The sequence below is a fragment of the Camarhynchus parvulus genome, chromosome 5 (assembly GCF_901933205.1).
Source record: "Camarhynchus parvulus chromosome 5, STF_HiC, whole genome shotgun sequence".
Classification (NCBI taxonomy): Eukaryota; Metazoa; Chordata; class Aves; order Passeriformes; family Thraupidae; genus Camarhynchus; species Camarhynchus parvulus.
The window spans coordinates 4,481,717-4,505,189 of NC_044575.1; the positions used below are offsets into that span (position 1 = coordinate 4,481,717).

General features: G+C 40.3%; 1 protein-coding gene across 1 annotated transcript in view; it reads left to right on the forward strand.

Moving 5' to 3' along the window:
* The window catches only part of NELL1 (neural EGFL like 1), a 303,342-nt gene that overhangs the window by 131,507 nt on the left and 148,362 nt on the right, over positions 1 to 23,473 (forward strand). The window contains 2 exon segments of the mRNA XM_030948530.1: positions 16,305 to 16,391; positions 16,394 to 16,429. Of these exon segments, the coding sequence (XP_030804390.1) occupies positions 16,305 to 16,391; positions 16,394 to 16,429 (123 nt within the window).

Consider the following 23,473-nt stretch of genomic DNA (forward strand, 5'->3'; position numbering starts at 1 on the left):
GTGGATCTGTGCCCTCCAGGGGCTGCAGGTGGATCTGTGCATCCCTGTGCCCTCCATGGGCTGCAGGTGGATCTGTGCATCCCTGTGCCCTCTCTCCATGGGCTGCAGGTGGATCTGTGCCCTCCAGGGGCTGCAGGGTCACAGCTGCCTTACCAGGGCCTGCAGGGGAATCTCAGTTCCAGGACCTGGAGCAGCTCCTGCCCCTCCTTCTGCCCTGCGTGTCTGCAGGGCTGTTCCTCTCACGTTCCCAATCCTCTCTGCCAGCTGCTCTCATGCAAGGCTTTTTACCCTTCCTGAAGGACACACTCACAGAGGTGTGCTGCTGGTGTTGGTGATGGGCTCAGCTTGGGTCAGTGATGGGTCTGTCCTGGAGCTGGCAGGCCTTGGCTCCATGAACATGGGGGCTGCTTCTGGCATTTTGTCACAGAGCCCACCCCCTGCTGCCAAAACCTTGCCATGCCAACTCAATACAGTGAAATGAGGGTTTCTTTTCTGGAGAGAGGCATGCAGTACACGTGACAATGGCATACATTCTGAAATTCTCTTTCTATGCTTTCTCAGCAGAAGGAGCTGTTCTAACTGTTTGTTTTGAGAAGGATGACCACCTTTGGAATGTGATATGAGGGTTTTTGACTGTTGTGGAAAAGTAATGCTTTGTGCTTTTCTCCTTTCAGTTTTACAGTCATCTTGGTCTTGTGTTCCAGCCCATCAGCAGGAGCTCTAGCCTGTCCATGCTGTTCTCTAACATGTATGTGTATGTTAACATCCAGGCCCTTACTTCCCTCTTAAGCTCAGTTTCATCTCTTCTTTTCCCAACGTTAAGGAAATGTCTTTTATTTTGTCAGCATTGTTACTCCGAACCTCTTTGAGGTGCTAACTTTGCTTTCCATCAAAGGGCAGACATCCATCATAAGGAGGGAAATACAGGCAGTGGCTTCTCCCCTCACTTCTGTTTGTAGCAATCCTACAAGTGTTATTATCCCACTTGTGGGTAAAGTGGAGGTTTTCATGGTCACTGCCTTTCTGGAGGTGATTATTTGGCTGCTGCTGTGGAGGAAAGCAAAGGATATTTGGGATAGTGACATGTGCACAGAGCACAGGTAAGTGGAAAAGTGTGCCTTAATGTACTAAAGTAAGAACTGTTAATTACTTTTTAAAACACATTTTTGTCTGGGATTTAAGCTTCATGTAGTACTCTGCAGCAACTGGGTGTGTTGGGGGAGCAGGTCCCTCCAGTACTTGCTAACTCTGTTCTGCACTTGGCAGCTACAAATTAATATTTCCCATTTTATGCTGGTGTAGGCATTGATTTGCATTGATGAGAGATTTGTGTTCTCAGTACCTTTTTCATTTACAAAAATTAGAACTTTGGCGCTGGAAAAATCTCAGAGACTCTTCAAAGTATGGTCTTTATTATATAATCTCATGAATTCTGTGTGGAGTAGGTTTGCTTTGACAATTCTCACTTCATGTTTGTTGAAGTCCCTAGGAGTGGGAGTGTGTTTTCATGGCATCCTGTCTGGCTTTACTCTGTGGGTGACCTCATGCTGTGTGCCACAAAGTGATGAGGTTACATTGCTGTTAATAAAAAGTCAACAGTAGCTTGAAATACATGTGGAGGGAGGTGAGAGCATTGGAAACCATTGGGATGAGGAGTATTTTGCATTGATTTTGGTATTGACTTTCTATCCACAGCTTGTCTAGTTTTGCTGTCTTTATTTTTTTTTTATCATTTATTTACAACTAATGTAGAATTACCAATGAAATCAGGCCAGAATTTGCTTCTTAATCAAGATGGTGAAAATGCATTAGATATCTATAAGAAGTTTCCATCTTTATATTGATAATGGAATCTCACATGGTTTTCATAATGGTTCTCTGCAGAGACAAAATACATGAAGGTTTCATCAACAGCAATTTAAGAGTTACAATTTTGCTATTAAATGAAGTTTAATCTAGCATAAAAATTTGAGTCAGAACACAGCAATTGGAATCAGTAATGCTCATTCAACCCTCCTTTTCCTTCTCTTCATTCAGGGTGAGATTTTTGTTGGTTCACCTTCCTCTGCAGTGTACGAATAAGTACACACACACACACAGACTATTCAGTAGGTTGGTTCAAAGCCCATTTCTGGGCTTTCAATAATTCATTATTCATTTCTGGGCTTTCTGCTAACTTTCACAAGGATTACTTTAACCTATGTTAAAGTATGTCTTTGCCACTGCCCTGCTGTGTGGTCCTGTATTTCACAGAGAATTTTGCTGGGTTTTGGAAGAGCTGGCAAAAGTCAGCCGTGGCCATGCTGGAATTGCGTCTTACTGCTGATAACACGCTCTGAAATTTATGAAATGATGCTGGCAATAAAATAGTAATTCACTATCCCAATTAGCAACATAATGCTGCCTCTGTTCCCAACCTCTGCTCCCAAAGGTGTGCTGTGTCCTACAAATTGAACCCTGCTTCTGGAAGGCTCAGGAAGCTCGTTTGCAGGAGGGCACGTGCCACTCCAAGGTGTCCCATTACAGCATGGAGGAAGCTGCACATCCCTCACATCCCTACCTGGCTTTCTTGGCTGGCAAGGACTGGCTCTGCACCTCTCTGCTCCAGCCTTTCCTGGTGCTCTGACCACTTGCCTTGGTGGAACCCAAGGGAATCTGTGCATGTATTCCTCAGTAGCTGACACTGAGAAAGGAAATGTATCTAAAACATGTATTGTAAAACACCCTATGATGATGGGCTATGTAGTAATTTAGATGAAGAGTTACTAAAAATGAAATATTAACGACGTGAGTGTTCCAATTTCTTCTTTTTTTAACTGCAGCTAAGCATGTGACTACGTTATCAAAGGGGAAAGCATTAAATCACCAGTTCAATTTCATAGCCAAAAGCAAAGCAATTAAAATAAAATTCATCCTAAGTGTTGAGGCAGGACTTTAGGTTGCAGGTAAAAAATATTTTTATGATCAGCTGTTGGATTCCCCCTCACCCCCTCTTACTTGTTTCACCTCAGGTTATGCCTAAGGAATGCAGTACTGTTGCAATCTCCAGACCAGAAATGCCTCCTTTAGTAACTAGTGCTATAAATCACACCTGATTATCATATTTGCTGATGAGAGATCCATCTTGCACTTTTCAGTTATGTCAATTAGGATTGTGTTTATAGGGAAAAATATTTATAATATCTAAAATTAAGTGTTTTTATTCTGCTGATGTTTCATTGTTTATTTTTACATTATAGATGAAATTAAATTTAAAAAGGCACAGACAGTAAGACCAGATTGCATAGCAAGGATATGGAACACTGAAATGTGTTTAGCATGGCTCTGAGGGATCCTGGAAAGGAACTGTTTTGCAATGATCCATAATTTCCTTATCTGAATATGATATTAGTCTTTATCCTCTGTGGAACCGGATGAACAGGGAATAATCTGGAGCCATGAAAATAAACCCAGTAAATCCTCTATCATGTGGAACCACCTGGTTTGAATGCTGTGGCAGTGAGGAGGCAGTGCTGCCAGCTCAGCAGTGGTGATGACTCTGCCACTTCAGTGCTTCCTCATGGATTTTTCAGCAGAGCTGGATAGGGGAACAAGATGTGATGGGAACAGCTGAATAATGAATTGCTGACAGGATGTTTAAGAGAATAGTTAGGAAAATGAAGGCCATAAATAGAGAAGATAAGGCACAGTTGGTGTTTGGCAGCATGGGACAATATTGTTCTGCACAAATAGTCCTTGAGTGAAAAAAATTACTTCAGTGCAAAATTGTGGAGTATTAATTTGAAATGATTTTTGCTACTAACATATTACCTGTCTCATTTATTATAACAACATATACTTAAAGTCCTTATAAAATACTGGACTGGTAGTTGTCCAGGGGCTTTTTCAAGCATGATAAAGACACCACCCCAAAAAAGCCCCATACACTTTTCATAAGCATTTAATTTTTCAGAGAGCTACAGCATCCTTCAAAATGCCACAATAAAATGTTGCTGTGGGCACAGGGATTCTGGATCAATTACATGGGCAGCCTTCTACAATTTATCATTTGAAGATAGCATCTGTGTGGATTTGAAAGAGTAAGCCAGTCAATATGGCAGGATGTATATAGAAGGAGAAAAACTGGGTAAGAGTATTGGACCAAAAATAGAGAGTGAAAGAAAAATGGTGGATGGTGGCATAAGATACATGCTGATGGAATGAGATATTTAAGATAATTACTCTCAGTATAATGGCATGAAGAAAGAATTGCTCATTTTGATATAATAATCCATTGTTCAACCCCAGCCATTAGTAAAATCAGATAGAGGGGGTTGAAAAGGTAAGGTATGAGCTGAATGAAAATGGATAGAGTTATTTCAATGTATTGTACTGCTTGGCTAATACAGGTAAATGGAAGATTAGAAAAAAACCAAACCCTCACCTCTTCCCTTCCACCCTCCCTCTGTGTAAGCATCCACTGGTATCTCTCAGAGTGTTTGGAAAGATTAAAAAATAACAATAAATAAGGAGGTGAATCTGTTACAGAAATCTTGCATTCCTTTTTGGATAGCAGAATTTATTTCATCAGTGCTTGCTGAGATCCAGGAGTTTCTTTCAAAAGTGAAATCAAAGCCAAAGCAAGCCTGGCTTCAGGAGTACATTTATGTAGTAAAGAAGGAGAGTCATTCTAGGGAACAGAGCTGTTTTCCTGAGAATGAGGTGATTATTTTGCTTTGTTTTCTAATGGGCAGTAATATATTTGTGAGCAGTAGCAGCATAACCTTTTATTTGCAGCAGACTATGTAATGGTGGCTCTTGCAGCTAAGCATGCAGTCGGTAGATTTAGAGTGAATTCTTGTGCATTAAGAGCCTTTGAAGAACAAAAATGGGTGAAAGAGTGGTACTAAGGGAGAATACTGCTAAGGGAGAGTAGTCCAGTTAGATTTATTATATAGAACTCTTCCCACTTCTTTTCCTGGGGTAATTTGATGAGGTTTCTAGCCAGTGGAAAGCAACTAGGTCCCTCTGCGTCCCAGGGAAGCAAATTGTGCTGCACTGGTGAGCACCACTTCTGTAAGGGAAGGGGCTTCACAGATATTGACATATTTGTTGGTCTGCATGGGTTTGTGAGGGAACAGGCTCAGATCAGACCCTGTCATTGCTCCAGGTTTCGCCAGGGGGGTGGTGGGGAAGTGTCCAAATCCTGATTGCAAACCCCAAAGCTTGCAGCTGACTGCAATTCCTGATTGCAAACCCCAAAGCTTGCAGCTGACTGCAATTCCTGATTGCAAACCCCAAAGCTTGCAGCTGACTGCAATTCCTGATTGCAAACCCCAAAGCTTGCAGCTGACTGCAATTCCTGATTGCAAACCCCAAAGCTTGCAGCTGACTGCAATTCCTGATTGCAAACCCCAAAGCGCAGCTGACTGCAATTCCTGATTGCAAACCCCAAAGCTTGCAGCTGCTGCAGCAAACCCCAAAGCTTGCAGCTGACTGCAGATCCTGATTGCAAACCCCAAAGCTTGCAGCTGACTGCAGATCCTGATTGCAAACCCCAAAGCTTGCAGTGACTGCAGATCCTGATTGCAAACCCCAAAGCTTGCAGCTGACTGCAGATCCTGATTGCAAACCCCAAAGCTTGCAGTGACTGCAGATCCTGATTGCAAACCCCAAAGCTTGCAGTGATTGCAGATCCTGATTGCAAACCCCAAAGCTTGCAGTACGCAATCCTGATTGCAAACCCCAAAGCTGTTGCAGATCCTGATTGCAAACCCCAAAGCTTGCAGCTGACTGCAGATCCTGATTGCAAACCTCAAAGCTTGCAGCTGACTGCAATTCCTGATTGCAAACCCCAAAGGTTGCAGTGAATTCCTGATTGCAAACCCCCAAGCTTGCAGCTGACTGCAATTTCTGGTTGCAAACCCCCAAGCTTGCAGCTGCCTGGAGATGTGCTGTGCTGGCAGAGGGTGACAGGATAGCTCACCATTTACTGTTTGCCTTACCGAACCATCTTGAGGGGAAAGGATTTGTGTGATAAGCCTTTTTTCCCCCACTATCTTCTCCTCAGCAGCTAGGAGATTCCCAAAACATCTCCTGCTTTCTACAAAAAATATACACCATACCTGGGGCAGGACAGGAAAAGCCAGTGGTTTTTGATGTTGTCTGTGCTGTTTAATTTCTGTTGCACTGCCAAACGTGATTATTATGGTGAATTTAAGCAATATTTTCTTTATTGGCTGCATGTCACAATGCCTATGCAAGCATTTATTATATCTACAAGGATGAAGCTTAGGAACACCAGCATTTTACTTATCACATCTGTAGAAATGTTTATTTATTCCTAAATTAACACTTCCAGAGTAGCCTTAAGAAAACTTCTCTTCTGAAAAAGATAACATGTCCAAGAATGATTATTTACTAACTTTGGAAAAGTATGGCTGATGGATGAAAGCATTTACAATGTGAAATATTGAACACAACATCTTTCATAAAAATAATAAAAAGAACAGCAATTTTGGAGCTGTTTTTAAGATAAAATATGTATGAAAAAAACCCCCTAACATCATTATGAGACTTACAGCTACATGGGTTTATTTCTCCTTCAATATTTTTAGAAGAGAAGCTTTCAAAATGCATTCTATTTGAATGGCATTCTTTTTCTGAGCTTCTCTCTTACCTTTCACTGAATTTAGCTGTCCCCTGCTGCAGAGTGCTTGGCACTCTTGCCAGGACCATGCCTCTGACTGTGGGTAGAGAGAGCCCAGATCTCTGCTGGTTTAGGATGTGGTGCAATTCTTGAGGATACAGCCAGAGCTCTGTGACCCCTGAAATCTCCTGGGTACAACTCTACAAAGAGCAAACAGCTTCTCCTGCAAAGTTCTGACACCCACCAGCTCCTGTAGGGCCAGCCCCAGTGGGATTATATGGGATTACCTCCACTTTAGTTCAGGGGGTCTGGTTATAATGAGCAGAAGTTGCAAAGGGTCACAGAATGGTTTGGGATGGTGTGACAGTGGTCACAAGGGTTCTTGGATGAGGCAAGAGATGAGAATGTTGACTCCATGTTCAGAAGGCTTGATTCATTGTTTTATGATATATATATTACATTATAACTATACTAAAAAGAAATAGAAGGAAAGGTTTCCTCAGAAGGCTAAGCTAAGAATAGAAGAATGAATAACAAAGATCTGTGTCTCGGACAGAGAGTTTAAGCTATCTGGTCTGTGGTTGGCCATTAATTGTAAACATTCAAGATGGCCCAATCACAGACAAACCTGTTGCATTCCACAGCAGCAGATAACCATTGTTTACATTCTGTTTCTGAGGCTTCAGCTTCTCAGAACGCAAAATCCTAAAGAAAAGGATTTTCACAAAAAGGATGTCTGCGACATGTCACCTTTTTTTATTTAGTTACATTAAAAATAAAAGTGTTTGTAATTTTCTCTGCTGGGCTCATGCAGAGCAAAGAACAAACACTTGACAGGTTATCTTTTGCTAATCAAAACTTCAGTTAAGTGCTGATGTGGAATGTAGAACATAAAATTCTATCATATTGCTAAAACAGTCTTACTATATAAGAAAATGCAAAAACAATGCAAAGAAAATTCAAGTCCAAACAGCTGAGTTTCAGGAAAAGTCCGTGGACTGAAGATGTTCTTCTTTGCTATCTCTGAAAGTCTTTTTTGATCCTGAAACAGGCTTGCTACAGAAAAATCTGTCAATAGTTATCAAAAGTCTATTGACAGTCATCAAACAATTTCAAACAATTTTTAGAAAATTTCTGGAATGTCTTGGCTACAGCCCTTTATTGAACATCTTGGGCTGAAGCTGATTTTTGGCCCTTCAATGCTTTTGAGCTGCTGCCAGCTATTTCAACTCTTTTTATTTATTTTTTTGTTTTGTTTTGTTTTTCAGAAGGCTAAGCTAAGAATAGAAGAATGAATAACAAAGATCTGTGGCTCGGACAGAGAGTTTAAGCTATCTGGTGGTGGTTGGCCATTAATTGTAAACATTCAAGATGGCCCAATCACAGACAAACCTGATGCATTCCACAGCAGCAGATAACCATTGTTTACATTCTGTTTCTGAGGCTTCAGCTTCTCAGAAGGGAAAATCCTAAAGAAAAGGATTTTCACAAAAAGGATGTCTGCGACAGGATGGAAGGGGCCTTACAGAGTACCTATTTCCAGCTCCCCTGCCATGGGAAAGGACACTTCCCACTAGAACACCTCCAGGGATGGGGCAGCGTGACTCCTCTGGGTGTGCTGCTCTTGCCTCACCACCCTCACATGGAAGAATTTCTTCCCAATGTCTAATCTGAACCCACCCCCTGTCAGTTTGAAGCCTCAGATTGAAGCAGTTTCTCAGTATTTCTCATCTACCTGTCATTACATCTTGCTCTTTTCAGAGCACTTAATACAGTTCAAGAGGCAGCAGTCATCATTGTCTTTTTTTTTTTTTTTTTTCTGAAGGACACCAGGTCATTTCCCTGAAATACAAAATTCTTCCTTCAAGTAGCTGCTGGTATTCCTGAGTATGTTCAAATACCTGGGGGTGTCAAAGAACCTGTTTGCCATAATGTCCATGAGAGGATGTAATGAATGTTCCTCAGAATCCCTCCCAGCAGAGTGTCCTCAGAGGCATTGATCTGCCTTGATGGAGTCCAGGGGGCCAGTGAGTAGCTGGAGAGCAGGGAGGGAAGGTGGCACTGCCTTGGGTAAAAGCCCTGAATGCTGCTGGCGAGGCAGACCCTCCAAAATGAGAAATGGCTTGCTTGGTCTCTCATAAGCCACTGAGGGGAAGAGCAAATCCAGCAGTGTCTTTAAAGAAAAATCCTTACACCCACTCAGGCACACTCCGGAGTAGCCTGTTCTGCTGCTGTGCATTCTAGATAGAAATATCAGTATAGTTTCAAAGAGTAATTAGAAGGAAAAAATTAAAAGGCTTGAGTAATGCCGGATAAAGCAATCTTTTAAAACTTCACTTACTTCTAAACATCACAGCAGCTGCTACAGCAGAACAAGCAGAATTTTGACTTGTTTTTCCTAGTTGCTTTGGCATGTTGGAGCAAATGACTGAACTGCTGCTGTTAGCCAAAACCTGTTTCCCCAAATGTTTCATTCTGCTTTCTGTGATTATTTTTAATCTGCATTCTCTTACGCTGTGTTATCATATGTGAATCTGGCTGCATATTTTTTAAAATAACTTATTTGCAACTGTCAGAGATACCTTATGAATAAATTATCAACCATCCCTAAGAGCTATAGCTGCAAACATTTCTAAAAAAGTATTAAGTCTGTGAACATTTTCTATTAATGTATTTATCAAATGAATGCACTTAGGGTTAAGAAAACAGTTCCTTTATGTTAAAAACAACACCACATTACTTTTCTTTGGCATTAACATATCAGTGGCAGCTTTTGAACTGATTGAAATGATCTTTTAGGAGAGCTTCAATTTAAATGAACTGGTTTTATCCTAAGAGATCTCAAGGTTCTTTGGGACCCTCCCACCAAACCAGTGCACATAATTTGCCAGTGTAATGACGGAAAGCACAAAGGAGAGTGGAACTGCCCATTTTCAGTTTTCCTTAGAGAGAAGCAGAATTTAGTAGCATAATAAAAGGAAAAAAACTTCTTGCTGAGAGGGACACTGGCTTGTCTGAACAGCAAGATTTTTAAAGGGCTGAGTGCTGCCTTTCAAGATAGGATTTTGTTATTTTGAGGAACGATGACCAAAAAAGACTATGGATGAAATTCTCTGACTCCAGAGAAGTCAGGGAATTGGTCAGATCATTGCAGATTCAGGCTATGGAAATAAGTTTTTTTTTTTTAATTTTCATTTTTTTCAGCAAAAAAAATCATAACCTCAAGTAAAGAAGCTGATGACTTGTGTATTATTGTAAGCAATAACAAGGATGGAGTAGGGATTGTGTTGTACTGAGGCAATATTTTAACATCTAAGCTTCCCTAGGACAGATTTTAGGAAACAACCATGTTCCTGGGCAGTTTACTACTACTGTAGCTGAGAAACAGGTAGCAAGATGTTGTGATCTCTTTTTGAGAATAATCAATTGCTTCCTTGAGTGTGAATGGTGGAAGTATTTAAACTTTATATTGTTGAAATAAAGACCAGGACCCTTCCCCTGATTTTTTATTTTTGTCCTTCGTTTTAGGGGGAATGCTTTTTTGGGGGCTGGTCTGCACTGGAAAATGTGACTGTTCAAGTGTGATTTGCACGTGAATATGTGCTTTAAAATATTTATTTGTTTAGTTGTTTAGCCTGATAGTTGTACAGTTTCCATCCCTAGAGCAGCAGTTAAATAGTCAGAAAGCAGATTTGGAATATTGATACTCTTGCACTGATCATAACGTGGGTACAGCAATGTAAAGCTCCTTTCTGCTGTGTGCAGAGGAAGAGGCTGCACCCTTTTAATGGTGCTGTAAAAGTCAAAGGGATAATACTTCCTGATATTATTATGTTGATAGTTATTTTATTGCCTTTGGATTCCCAGGTGATGCTACACCAGCCCTAATTTATGAATGCATTTTTCACTAGTTAGTTACTTAATGACATTAGGGTAATATTTCTCAGCCTTGTTGAAAGGGAGGTTGTTCTTTGGCTCATCTGCTCTTCTTTTGGGCTCTTTGCCTGCCTCTGAATGGGCAGTAGCTCCATCCCCAAGGCAGAGTTGCACTGCTGCCCTGCCTTGGAGGAGATGAATTGCTACCACGGAAGCTGGAAAACAGTTGTTGGTAAACAGTTTTAAGGCTAGCCTAAACATTTGCTGCCAGCAATTAGTCTCTTCTTACTCAGGCAGCTGGGGGAGGCTGAGCTGCTGCCAGCTCATGGGGAACTGCTGACTGCTGTGTCTGGTGCTTTATGGCTCCCTGAGGGCTCTGGGGCACAATTTGAGAAGCCAGGCCTGTGCTAAAGGTAAGAACCAGGTGTGGGGTTATGTTAGATGCATGGGATGTATGAGAAAGGAGACAGGCAGAGGGAGGATGAAAAGGAAAAACAGAAAGGCAAGTGGAGCTGAAGTCAAGTGAGTTTGACAGTGGAAAGGAGATAAGAGCAGGGGAGGGCAGAATCAGGGAGAATCTGGAGAGCAAGCAGGTATAATGAACAAGGAGCAGCTAAGCCAGTGCAGTGAAAATGGTGTGTGTTCATTTTAGCATAAGCACAGGGTGTCTGAAATTGTAGGACCTGCCTCGTGCTCCAATGCTGCTGTTCTCTGCTGTTTTGGACACTTCATTGATATGATTCCATCAGCTTGTGAACATACTTTAAGATTTGACATTACTTAAATAGTTTGATTTCACATTTTTAAAAATCCTGATGATGTAGACCAGGGTCTAACACCATTCAAGTCAATGCATAGTGCTGGCTGGAATCCAAAGAGGGGAGGGGAATCCTCCCCCACATTAATAAACATGAATTAGACATCAGAGCTTGCTGCAAAGCTGGGTTTTTTTCCCTGTTTTTGATTTCCTGCCTTTGCTTCCCTACAGAGTTCCCAAAAATTCTAATTCTGTTTGGTATAGTCCCCAAATGGAAAGTGATTAACTGGGAGATAGCTCCAAATAGAATAATTGATTGTGATAAAAAACATAATCTGTTACTGATCTGGAACCCTTCGTAGTTTGTTTCATTTTGTTTTGCTTTGTATGTTACTGTCTTTCAGTAGTTAAACTGAAAGTGAAGCCCCAGACAACAGGTGATGACAATGCTGATGTGTAAAGGGATTATTGTTAAGTGCATGGAAAGGGTGGTGTACAATGCCAGAGGCACAGAGTGCTTTGTTTCAAAATTGTTCCCTCATGGTGATTACAGGACTAACAGTTTAAAAAACAATAGTTTCATTTCACCTTGGCCTGAATGGACAAAACCCCCATTGCCATCCATAGGTATTGTGCCTTCTTTACAGCTGAAATTAGTTTGGTTTGATGCGACTTATTGGGGAGGACAAACAGTAAAGAGATGCTCTAGTTGAGATCTGGTGTCTTCTTGTCATTTTTAAGCATTACAGATATGTAGTAATAGGATTCTAAATCAAGCATAGAGAGACTTAAGTGGTTTGAATAGTTGGTAAAGTACATTTGCAGATGAGAAAACCACTTGGTTTCCATGGTTGAACACCATTTGTATTGTCTCCCCCTCCCAGCTGGTGTTGTTGGTTGGTATGAGGTGCTCACCTGTCAGGTGCTGAGCAGGCAGCTCCTCTGAGATACTGTCCTTGTGTTTTATATCCCAGTATGCTCACAGCACTGCTGAGTGCACTAGCACAGCCAGTGACAGGTATTTTCTTTTATTATTGCCTCTGAGTTCACATTCTCTGTTTAGTGCAGCAGAGTCATGGGGATGGCCAATTAGCTATGGGGTGTGTAAGGAGAGCTCTGCACTGATGGTTGAACCCTGCTTCACTGGCTGCTGAGGAGACATAGGAGCCCAGTGGTGTCCCAGTCCCCTCCCAGGCCAGCCCACCCTCTAACAGCCCAGACCTTGCTGAAAGCTGGAGCCCAAGTGTCTCTGTTGGTGCAGAGTGTGAGCTGATGGAGGTGGAAGCTGCTGATATGTGCGTGATAATTATGCTGTGTCAAGTCTCATTTTAAAGACCATAAGTATACCTTTTTAAAAGAAAAACAAACTACTTCACCAGCCTAGAGAGAAGCATAAATCATGTATTTTTGTCACCTCCAAAGACCACTAGAAGATGAGCTTTAATATTTCAAATGCGACAAGCAATCCATACACATGAATCACAATTTGAGCTCCATTACAGCTGAGCTGATATATACCACTGTGTGCTTTATGGGTTTTACTCTAACAATATTAAGTAAAAACCCAAAGCTTTTTGTGATGAATACCTAACCTTTTACAAGTATTTGTAGCATTGTGGTCCAGAGCAAGAGATTTAGTGTTGCCCTACAGGCTTTAATAAGAAAATTTTGTTGCCAGTTTTGACCTCTCAATATTGTTCTGTGTGAAGAAAATGCATGTATTAGTGGAAGGCTAATACTGTAAAGGTAAAAGAAAATCTGAAATGCTGAAAGGGTTTATGGAAAATGTAACCCCTAAAGATTGCAAAGACAGTTAAATAAATGGAAAAGTTTGAAGAGACAGATTTTTTTTTTTACTTCTGCTTCCTTTGTTAGAGTCAGGCTTTTTCTTCCTGGGCTGTGGAACTTCTGCAGCGACCCAGTGCCAGATTTTCTCAATTCTTCTATTTATAGTCAAGTCATCACTTGAAGTCGTTAGTCTCCTTTTGAGATACTCTCTCATGGCAGTGTTTTCATATAGGCAGTGAATTTTCTTTCTATCTTTGGGTATTCTCATATTTTTTGTTGCAGCAACCTGGGCTGTTTTTGCAATGAATCTAAGTTCAAATTCCTTCACCTCTGAGACTTCTAATCCTCTCACTTCCCCTTGGGGGAATAAAGAGAAGAGTAGTGAGGGAGCAGGAGATGAAGGGTAGTGCATAAGGTTAATTTTCAGGCGAACTGGTTGCTGTTTTGACATTCTTGCTTTCTTTGCAGACCTCTTTTCATTTCTTTTCCTTTTATGCTGGAAAATTATTAGATATGCAAGAGCAAAACTCCTCAAAGCTACGCTCCAAAAGCCTATTAAAAATAGTCTGCAAGCAGATCAGTGTGAACACACGTCAACACCTGAGAGTTTCCCAAGTGGCTCATGCACTCAGTGGTGTGATAACAAGACATGTGGGAGGATTTTTCCTGGCTTTTATCTTTCATATATTGATGCTCCTGACTTTTTAAAATTCATTTCATCAAGTGGCACTGCAACTGAAACAACAGAAATGCAAGAATGAGATAGTTTAAGGTGTTTGCAGTGGTATACAAAGTATTTTGCCTCCAGGCCATCATTTCTAATTCATCCCAAGTTGGCAGCAGTCAGAAACTGCTGCCAGCTGTTTGCTGGCCAGCACGAAGAGATTTAGCTGGTAGCTCCTGCTGGACAGATGTCTGTAATGTAGAAAGTGTGAGTGTAGCTGGCATGTGTTTCATTTTCAGAGCCTGGAAAATGTGGGTGCATCTCAACTGCAGCTGCTTCAGTTTAGGAAGGTTAAACAAGATACCTGATTTTAGGTAGCCAGGTACTCAGCATGTGCAGAATCAAACTTCCCCCCCCATTCTGGGGCTGAATGCTGATGTTTTGGTGCTGTTTCCATAAGCACTGTGTGGAGGGAGAAGGGACACTGTAGATGGGGTGCAGAGGGGTGTGACAGGAGGCTGCACTGTCTGGTGACCACAAGCCAAGGAGGTTCTTCAGCTGTGCTGGCAATTGATGCCTTTCCAGGGTGTGAGCAATCAATAACAAAAGGAAAGGAATGGGGGAAAAAAAAGTCTCTGATTCATCTTTTTTGTGTTGGACATATGTAACACTAGAATTAATATTTTGAAAACCATGAATTACTTCATGTAAAATCTGCGCTGCTAAGCAGAAAATCTATCCTGCTGAGAAAAAAATAAAGACAATTCTTCAGTGTAATATCTGGTTTTGTCAAAAAGGAAGGGAGATGTTACAGTTTACCATATGACAGGGCTTTGAGATATTTAAACAGGCAAGTAAATGACAGGTTTGAGTCACTGTTGTGAAAACCGTTTTGGATTTTGGATTTGCAGCAGCAATAGAGATTGCTTAAGCAGAGACATGAGGTCAAGCTTTTGCTGCTCCTTAATAATGTTTTTTCTTTTTTGCTTTGATGTGATGCAAACCCTAAAATGGGCTTAGGTGACTGGTTCAGCCTTCTCCTTGTGTGACATGTGGAGGTGGCAGAGAGCCCTGGCCAGTAACTCCTGCAGCAGTTGTGTGTCCAGGGCTTTGCCAGAGCACTTGGGTGAGTCTGGAGGGGTGGAGGACTCACTGTTCAACTGGGCACTGGAATCTGCTCTGGCAAACCCCCTGTGGCACATCTGACCAGCACTGCAACTCATACCATGCTGTGTGGAGTTACTGCGCCTTGAAGAGTTAGCATTTTCAGTAGTGCCTACTTTCACACTATTTTATGCGCTTGAAAACCACATCAGTTTTTGGTTTTTACCATTGCAAAAAAACCCAAATGTATGTGTTACCTTTCCAGAATTAAAAAAGAGAAGTAGTGTTTTATGAAGAACAGTGGAAAGGAACACATTGCTATGATACAGGAGTTTTAAGGAATTTTTTTACTGAAATTTATTTATTTCATTATTAAATCTATTGTTTATAGATTTTATCTACATGTATAGGTTTATCTATGTTATTATCTATATATTATATATATTATCTATATAAGATAATATTATATTATCTGTATATTGTCTTATATAATATATATTATATTATCTATATATTAGATGTTATATTATCTATATATTAGATACATTATATATTATATATTAGATATATTTTTATTAATAATCTATTATCTATAGATTATCTATATATTTATAGATTTATCTCTTATTTATAGATTTTATATAATCTATTTATTTATTAAATCTATTTAAAGGAATATTTTTACTGAATTTCCCTTGTTTTTCAGTACTGGCATTTAAACAGATTGCCTTTGGCATCGTAAATGGAATTTATTTTCTGTAATGTCACATTATTAGATATATATTATATGTTATGTTATTAGAGTTATATTATCTATATATTAGATACATTATATATAATATATTAGATGTATATTATATATTAGATACATTATATATAATATATTAGATGCATATCTATATATATTAGATACATTATATATAATATAAATGAGATATATTTTTTTACTAATAATCTATTTTCTATAGATTATCTATATTATTATCTATACATTTATAGATTTAGCTCTTATTTATAGATTTTATATAATCTATTTATTTGTTAAATCTATTTAATGGAATATTTTTTACTGAATTTGCCTCGTTTTTCAGTACTGGCATTTAAACAGATTGCCTTTAGCATTGTAAATGGACCTTATTTTCTGTAATGTCACGCTATTAGATATATATTATATGTCATGTTATTAGATTTATATTACATTATCTATATATTAGATACATTATATATATTAGATATATATTATTAATATATTATATATATATAGATTATATATATTATTATCTATGTTTATTTATAGATTTTATATAATCTATTTATTTATTAAATCTATTTTAAGGAGTATTTTTTACTGAATTTGCCTTGTTTATCAGTACTAGCATTTAAACAGATTGCCATGGGCGTTGTAAATGGCCTTTATTTTCTGTAATGTCGCGTTATTCATTTCACCGAGTCTGACTGTAGCCTCCCTGGGTGTTTGCTCCCTGCAGACATTGATGAGTGTGCTGCCAAGATGCACTACTGCCACGCCAACACCGTGTGTGTGAACCTGCCTGGCTCCTACCGCTGCGACTGCGTCGCGGCTACGTGCGCGTCGATGACTTCTCCTGCACAGGTGAGCTTCAGCTGCAGCCCTGGCGCTGCCACGCTTGTCCTGTGTGAACTCCCACCTTCTGTCCGGTCCCAAAGGCCACTCAGCAGCTGGCCCTTTGCCAGGGTGACATGTAGGCACAGGTAGGGTGGGTAAATGTGGTAGGAAGTGCCTTTCCCCTGTGTGGGTGCTTTGGGGTTGGCTTGGAAGGCGGCTGAAGAAGGCCCCTGAGGGCTCTTGCCAGCCAAGACACAGTCCCTGTGTGTCCCACATCTGCCTTCTGGGCGAGGTGCAGGGGCTGAGATCATACGTGCTGTGAAAAGAAATAAGACTGTGGTATTTGAGGTCCCCAGGACAAAGAGGAATTGAGAATCTGACTCCATGCTCTCAGAAAGCTGATATGATATGATAGAATGCTATACTAAAACTTAACTAAAGAAAGACAAAGTATACAGACAGAAGGCGTAACAAGAATGATAATGAAAGCTCGTGACTGACTCCTCAGAGTCCGACACAGCTGATGGTGATTGGTCATTGAGTAAAAACAATTCACATGGAACCAATCAAACATGCACCAGTTGGTAAATGATCTCCAGACCACATTCCAAAGCAACGAAACACAGCAGAAGCAATCAGATAATTATTGCTTTCATTCCTCTCTGAGGCTTCTCAGCTTCCCAGGAGAAGAAGTCCTGGCAAAGGGATTTTTCCGAAAACATGACAGTGACATAAGATTTCATCAGCTGTGGTCTGAAACTGGTCAGTGGATTGAAACATGAGAAGGTACCCAGGAGGAGGAGATTTCTGGACAGTCAAACATGCAAAAGGAAAACGGAAATGTGTCAAGTTCTTAAATCCAGTTATTGTTAGGTGCTTTGGAAATTGTTGTTAATGCTGAGAATTAATGTCTCAGGAACTGTGACATGTTGTTTAGAAAAGACAGCAAGTGGAAGGCATTAGACAATGAATCTAGTTGGTGTTTTTAAAGGTATCTATCTGCAAAATGAGCTCTAAAAATTCCTAGTGGAAAGTGGCTAGAGCCTCATTTCCATTTAGGGGTTTTTAAGAGACCTTCTCTGGGAGTCTCAGAAAAATGCAAGAAGCTGCTGAACTGCTCATCCCAACTCTATCTATCTGAATAACATCTTTCAATGACAACACTCCAGAAAGTCTGATTTTGGGCTTATTTTGATGGTACACCTGTCATTCATTGAAATGGGTATAAATCGGCTTGACACATGTTTAGAATGGTGTTGGGTGAGCTGCTCTCTGAAGTGGAAAGATGGCACAGGAATATTCAATATCAGAATGATTTTCAGCCTGGAATCACTACATTGTAATGTGTGTTATCCTTAGGGAAGGTCATGGGAAATGTTGACTTTCATGATGACAGCATGTCTTTTAGCTAATATTATATGATTTATGAAACTTCAGGAAAGTCCTGCCCACCTCTTGAGAGATGCTGATACTAAATAGCTGTTGGGAAGCTGATTTTTATTTTGCCCAAAGAGTCATTATTTCTGTGTAATCTGTCTCTTTTCACTTTTTCTTGATCTTTTACAGTGTGACATGACAGATTCAAACCTTAAATTCTGTGCTGTGTGAGGTATCAACCTTCACAGTGACGGGGAGAGTGGTTTTGATAATCTGACTCTTTTCTTTTCCATCTATGCTCTACTAATTTCCTAATGTGCCTTTCTTTCCAGCAAGGCACTATTATTAGGCATGCAAATGGTTTAGAAGGAAAGGTATTTGTGATACACCCAGAAAGTGTGAAGTAGCAAGACAAGTTGCTTGACAGTAATGAGGGAACATTCACTTAAAGTGCATGCACACAAAGAATCCCGAGCAGGTAAAAGAACAAATAATGGAATGAGAGAGACAACTATTTCTTGCAGGTTTATTGTCTTGCAAAAAAACACTTCATTTTTGACATGGTCGTTAAAAAGCACAGGAAATGTGTTACATAGATCAGGAGAAACTTGGTTCATTGCCTGTTGTATTTAGAAATAAGTGTTTGTTATAATATTAAATGGAGTTAAGATAAATGCTGTGCAATAGAAGCACTAATCCTGTCTTTGTATTTCGCATTATGCTTAAACAGACTTCTAGCAGTAATAGTAATGATTTAAAAAAAAAGCAATAAAAAATCAGCCAACAAATACTTTAGTAATTTCCCCTTATACTGACAACAAATGTTTAGCAGGCACCATAGACTGTAGCTGTTACTCAGGTCTTTAAAATTGTGTTACTCTTTGTTCAAGCCGAATAGATAGAAATTTTCTTGTTATTGAACCATGTATTTGAAGACAAATCTGAAAGCCTGAGATGGGTTGGTGTTTTGATTAAAATTGTGTGTGTATGGGGTAAGGCTCTGATGGGTTCAGGATAAAGATGAAGTTTCAGATGTAAGTGCTTGAGGCACGTGCATGGCATTGCATGTATTTTGTACACTGCTGAGCCTAAAGCAGAGCTTTTCTACAGAGCAGGAGATACCTTGTTGTGGGCAGCCTGAGTCTAGTTCATCAAGGTATAAAGTCATTTGCAGTTGAGCAGATTCTGTGTGTTGCTGGGCAGGGATATGCTTGGTGGCTGATCCCCCAGCTCTTGTAGCTTTCAAAAGGTGGAAAGTATGTGGAAGGTGTAAATCTCTGTGCGGAAGGTGTAAATCAGAAACAATTTTTAAGCTGAATGAAATGTTTCCATTTGATATTGAGGGGGTTTTATCTTTATAAAAGGAAATGGAGTGATTGCTGAAATGCTATGTCAATTTGAATTGAGCAAAATAAAATTCATTTGGATAGTGCTGAATTTTAAATATGCTGCTCCAGTATTTTCTTTAAAACACTGGATCTTAGTGAAATTAAACTAATTTGTACAGGCTTGATGTTGCTGGAAGTTTTTTCCCGGAAACAATTTTTGGATAATAGTTTCCAACTGTGAAGTTAGAAACTTCTGTGGTTATCAAATAAGAAGCTGCTGTGTTGGAAGATGTGCTGATTGCACAGAAAATGCACTTATACAGAGAGAGTGACTAAAACATTATTCTGGATGAAGTCTACCATGATATTAAACTCTCACCTATGACTTCAAATCAAGTGCTGACTATTTTGATAAATAATCAGTGTTCAGTCTTGTGTAAGGGAAAGACCTGGGATGATGAGACAGATTAGTCAGCCTTATACAATAACTTCAACCTGTGCTCACCAAGAAAGGAACATTAGTGGTTTTCTGCTTACCTGTTCCTAGGGCTTTGTGCACTGAATGTTAATTAACTTGTTGAGTGAAAGATGGATTTATTAAGAAGAGTTACCCTGGAATAGGAACCTGCTTTTCAGTCTCTTCCTGTGGCACTGACAGGTTGTTTATCTGTTCTCTAGTAAATCACAGTCTTGTCCATTCTGAAACTGGCAGGAAGATTTGCTGCTCCAGATGTTCTCGTTTGCTGGAATCTACCGATTTAAAGCATTTGATTGATTCTCACATGTTTTTACCCTCGTTGCTTGTTGAAAAATAAATTCTCTTGGGTTGCTTTCCTGTAACGTAGCAGTTTGGGAGTTTGCTTCAGAAGTGCATTATTTCCTTTTATGCTTTTTAAAGCCTTACAAATTACACAATAAGACTATAATACTCTTATTTTTGATGGGCTTCATCTGTTCTCTGGTATGATGTTAAAAATTCATGCATATGACTTTCTGTAGTTTGAAACTAGAATATATAGTTCCTATATCTCACTGCCATTCAATCAAGTATGCTAATGATTTTTCATCTGAATAAGCCATAAGTTACCTGGAATGACCACGTATATCATGCTGCTAGGAAGAGAAAACAGTGTGGGTAGGTTTCATTTCTCTTTGCATAATGTTGGCATTTTCTACAAAGACAATGATCACAAAAAAGATTCCTGGCCTCTAACAGCTATGGTAGCCATTTAAAAAATAATTACTCATTTTGCAATTTTCTCCTTGTGTCTGCATGGAACACCAAAAACTGTCTCAAATCCTGCAGTCATTCAAAGAATGAGTTTCATTTTATGTGGTCACTACTGGACTTGAACACTGAATTTTGATGGATTTGGGGTTTTCTTGTTTGCTTGTGTTTGTTGTTTGTTTGTTTGTTTTTTTTTAATTTACTGTGAATATTCACTGATTATGTAATAAAACTTAAAGACCTTTTCAAATGAGAGTGCCAGGAGGTTTTTCATTCTCTATTTCCGTGTGTTACTCATGGCCATTCTTCTAACTGAAGAAACCTCCTTTGGACTTGAGAATGTCTTAGCCCATTTTGCCCAAGTTTTATCTTTTCAAGAAGTAGAAATTTCATGGAAAGTTATCTGGCCATCCAACATGTCAGGAGTACCCATTCTGTCAAAATGGGGTGAGACCTGTGCAAGCATCCTCCTCTTCATGCACCAAAGCTATGCTGGCAGATGTTTTTCTCTGTGAAAGTAATCCACCTCCATATTTTACTGGTCTGCATGTTGTTTCAATAGTGGACTGTGCTTTAAGCTTCTTTCAGTCCTCATTTGCTGTGATGACGTTCCCGGAATTTCTTTAACCTCTGGTTTCTCAAAGCCATGAGTCACTAAAATATTTTTGTGTTACTTGCAAAAAATAAGTCTGTATCTACCACAGAAACAGGAAGTATTTTCAGAACACATAGTTCAGTATTCTAATTCTGTGAAAAAATAGATGTTACGTGGAAATATATTATTTAGAAGTCTTAGAATGGAAGTATATTATTTAGAAGAAGTCTTAAAATATAAATCTTAGTCTTGAGTCTGTATTCTAATTTGATTTACAGTATGACTAGAGAAGAGGAAGTAAGAAAAGCTAATGATTTTGACTGGTTATCTCATAAATCCCTTCACGTCCATCCTGTGTGGTTTCTGGGCCAGCATTCAGTTTTGAATGTACTGCACTTTTCAGAGCAAGCCTTTCTCCAGCACATTATTAGAAAAGTTGTGCTTAAAGCATAGAAGAATGTAAGAGCTCTGAGAAATCTCATTTTTAAGGGAAAAAACCAGAACCCTTTTCTCCTGCTCTTCCCTTCTTCCCCTCCCCTGTCTGTGAAAGGCAGCTCAGCTGCAGAAGGTCCCCGCTACGGTTAGAACAAATGTTGAAATTGTTTGCTATTACTAAAATTGATGCCTCTGTATTTTTGTTGCTGGGCTTTACCTGTCAGGTTCAAGGTGGTGCAGTTGACCCCATAATAATGCTAATAATGCAGCAAGTTTGGCTAGAGTGAAGTGGCAATCTCAAAGGGCAGGTTACTGGCCTCACATCCAGAATCAGTGTGTGTGTTTGTAAAAGAGCTCAATGAAAGCCTTTGGGCAGGCAATTGATAACATGGTCACTCTTTGAAAGATAGTGCTGTTTTCTGAAATCTAATCTAGTGACCTTCTTTTCCACTGTTCCTTCTTTGTGAACTGAATTAGCATTCCAGAAAGCAACGTTGTTATTTTTGGTATGGCGCTTGCACATTCAACGTGCTGCGCAGGGTCATGGATGTTCAGGGAGGTCAGTAAACAAATGTTACAGCTGCTCTTGTGATGGGCTGGGGTTGGTGAATGGAGAGAGTTGTCTGAAAACACCACTCTGGGGCAGCAGGCCCTGCAGACAGGTCTGTGGTGGAATACCTTTCAGGTTTGTTTTGTGCAAGAGCTCTCTTGAGATCTCGCTGTTCTAAAGGGTATCATTAGGATCTGGCTGTAGTGGGGTGACCCTGTCTGCATTCCTGGTACCCACCAAAGCCTCTCTGTCATCTCCCTGTGCAGCTGGGCTGGGGAGAGAAAACATAACAGAGATAAAGTTAGTTGAGATAAAGACCAGGAGAGATCACTCACTGTCTTGGTTTGAAAAGACAGGTGTCTGCTAAGGAAGGCAGGAGCTTCCCTTGAAATGGAGAATGTAAACCCTCTCCCTCTGAATTATTACAACTTTGAAATTAAGGGGCTCTCAGGCAAAGATTGGGAGTAGGAATGACAGTTCTTTATCAGGGAAAAAATAAAAATAAAACAAAAAGACAGTAATACAAAACAACACTGACAGAGTGAGAATAGGCCCTGGCACCCTGTGGGTCAGGGTGGTGGCACAGCCCCATTCCATGGTGGCTCAGCCTTCCAGGAGTGACAAATGTGGTTCTGTTGAAGCAGTGATCTTGTCAAAGCGTGGAGTTTTCTTTTAAAGGTCCAGTGGTGGTGTAGTGGGCCTGGTCTTCTTCTGGGAATCCAGTGAAAAAGAAATGTGCTCCTCTGGGAATCCAGTGGGCAAAGGCTGCTGTGCTGTTCCAAATCTCAGATCATATCCAGGTAGGAATGCTTGTCTCCACCCCTGGGCAGAGGATCTCACAGTGGGATGGTGTAATTTTATCAGCCATGTAGGGACACTCACTGGCCATAAACAGAAGCTATTTTCTGGAGGGAGGATTGGTTGTGGAAGAGATAAAGAAAACTGTAACAGGTGGCCCAATGAGCAGAAGATAACTGCCCCATATCCCATGGGTTCCCAGGCTCCTCTCAGGCATCCAGCTGCTTTGGTGTGAGCTCCTCCATGGGCTGCAGGTGGATCTCTGACCCTTGGGCTGCACCACAGTCTGGAGGGGAATCTCAGCTCCAACACCTGGAGCAGCTCCTGCCCCTCCTTCAGCCCTGACCAGGGTGTCTGCAGAGCTGTCCCTCTCCCATATTCTCACCCTGCTCTTCTCTGGCTAAAATTACATCTGAGCAATAACTTTTTTTCCTTCCTAAATCTAAGAGGCATTACCATCATTCTTGATTGGGCCAGCATTGGTCAGCAGCAGGGCCATCCTGGAGCTCTCTGGCCTTGGCTCTGCTGGACATGGGAGAAGCTTCCAGCAGCTTCTCATAAGAGCCACCCCTGTAGCTCCCCTGCTACCAAAATCTGGCCTCAGACATCTAATACACTTGCCTAATAGCTATATAATTTTTTTATAGCATCGTAGAATGGTTTGGGTTCTAAAGGACCTTAAAGGTCTTCTAGTTTCACCTCCTCCTGCCATGGGCAGGGACACCTTCCACTAGACCAGGTTGCTCAGAGCCCCATCCAG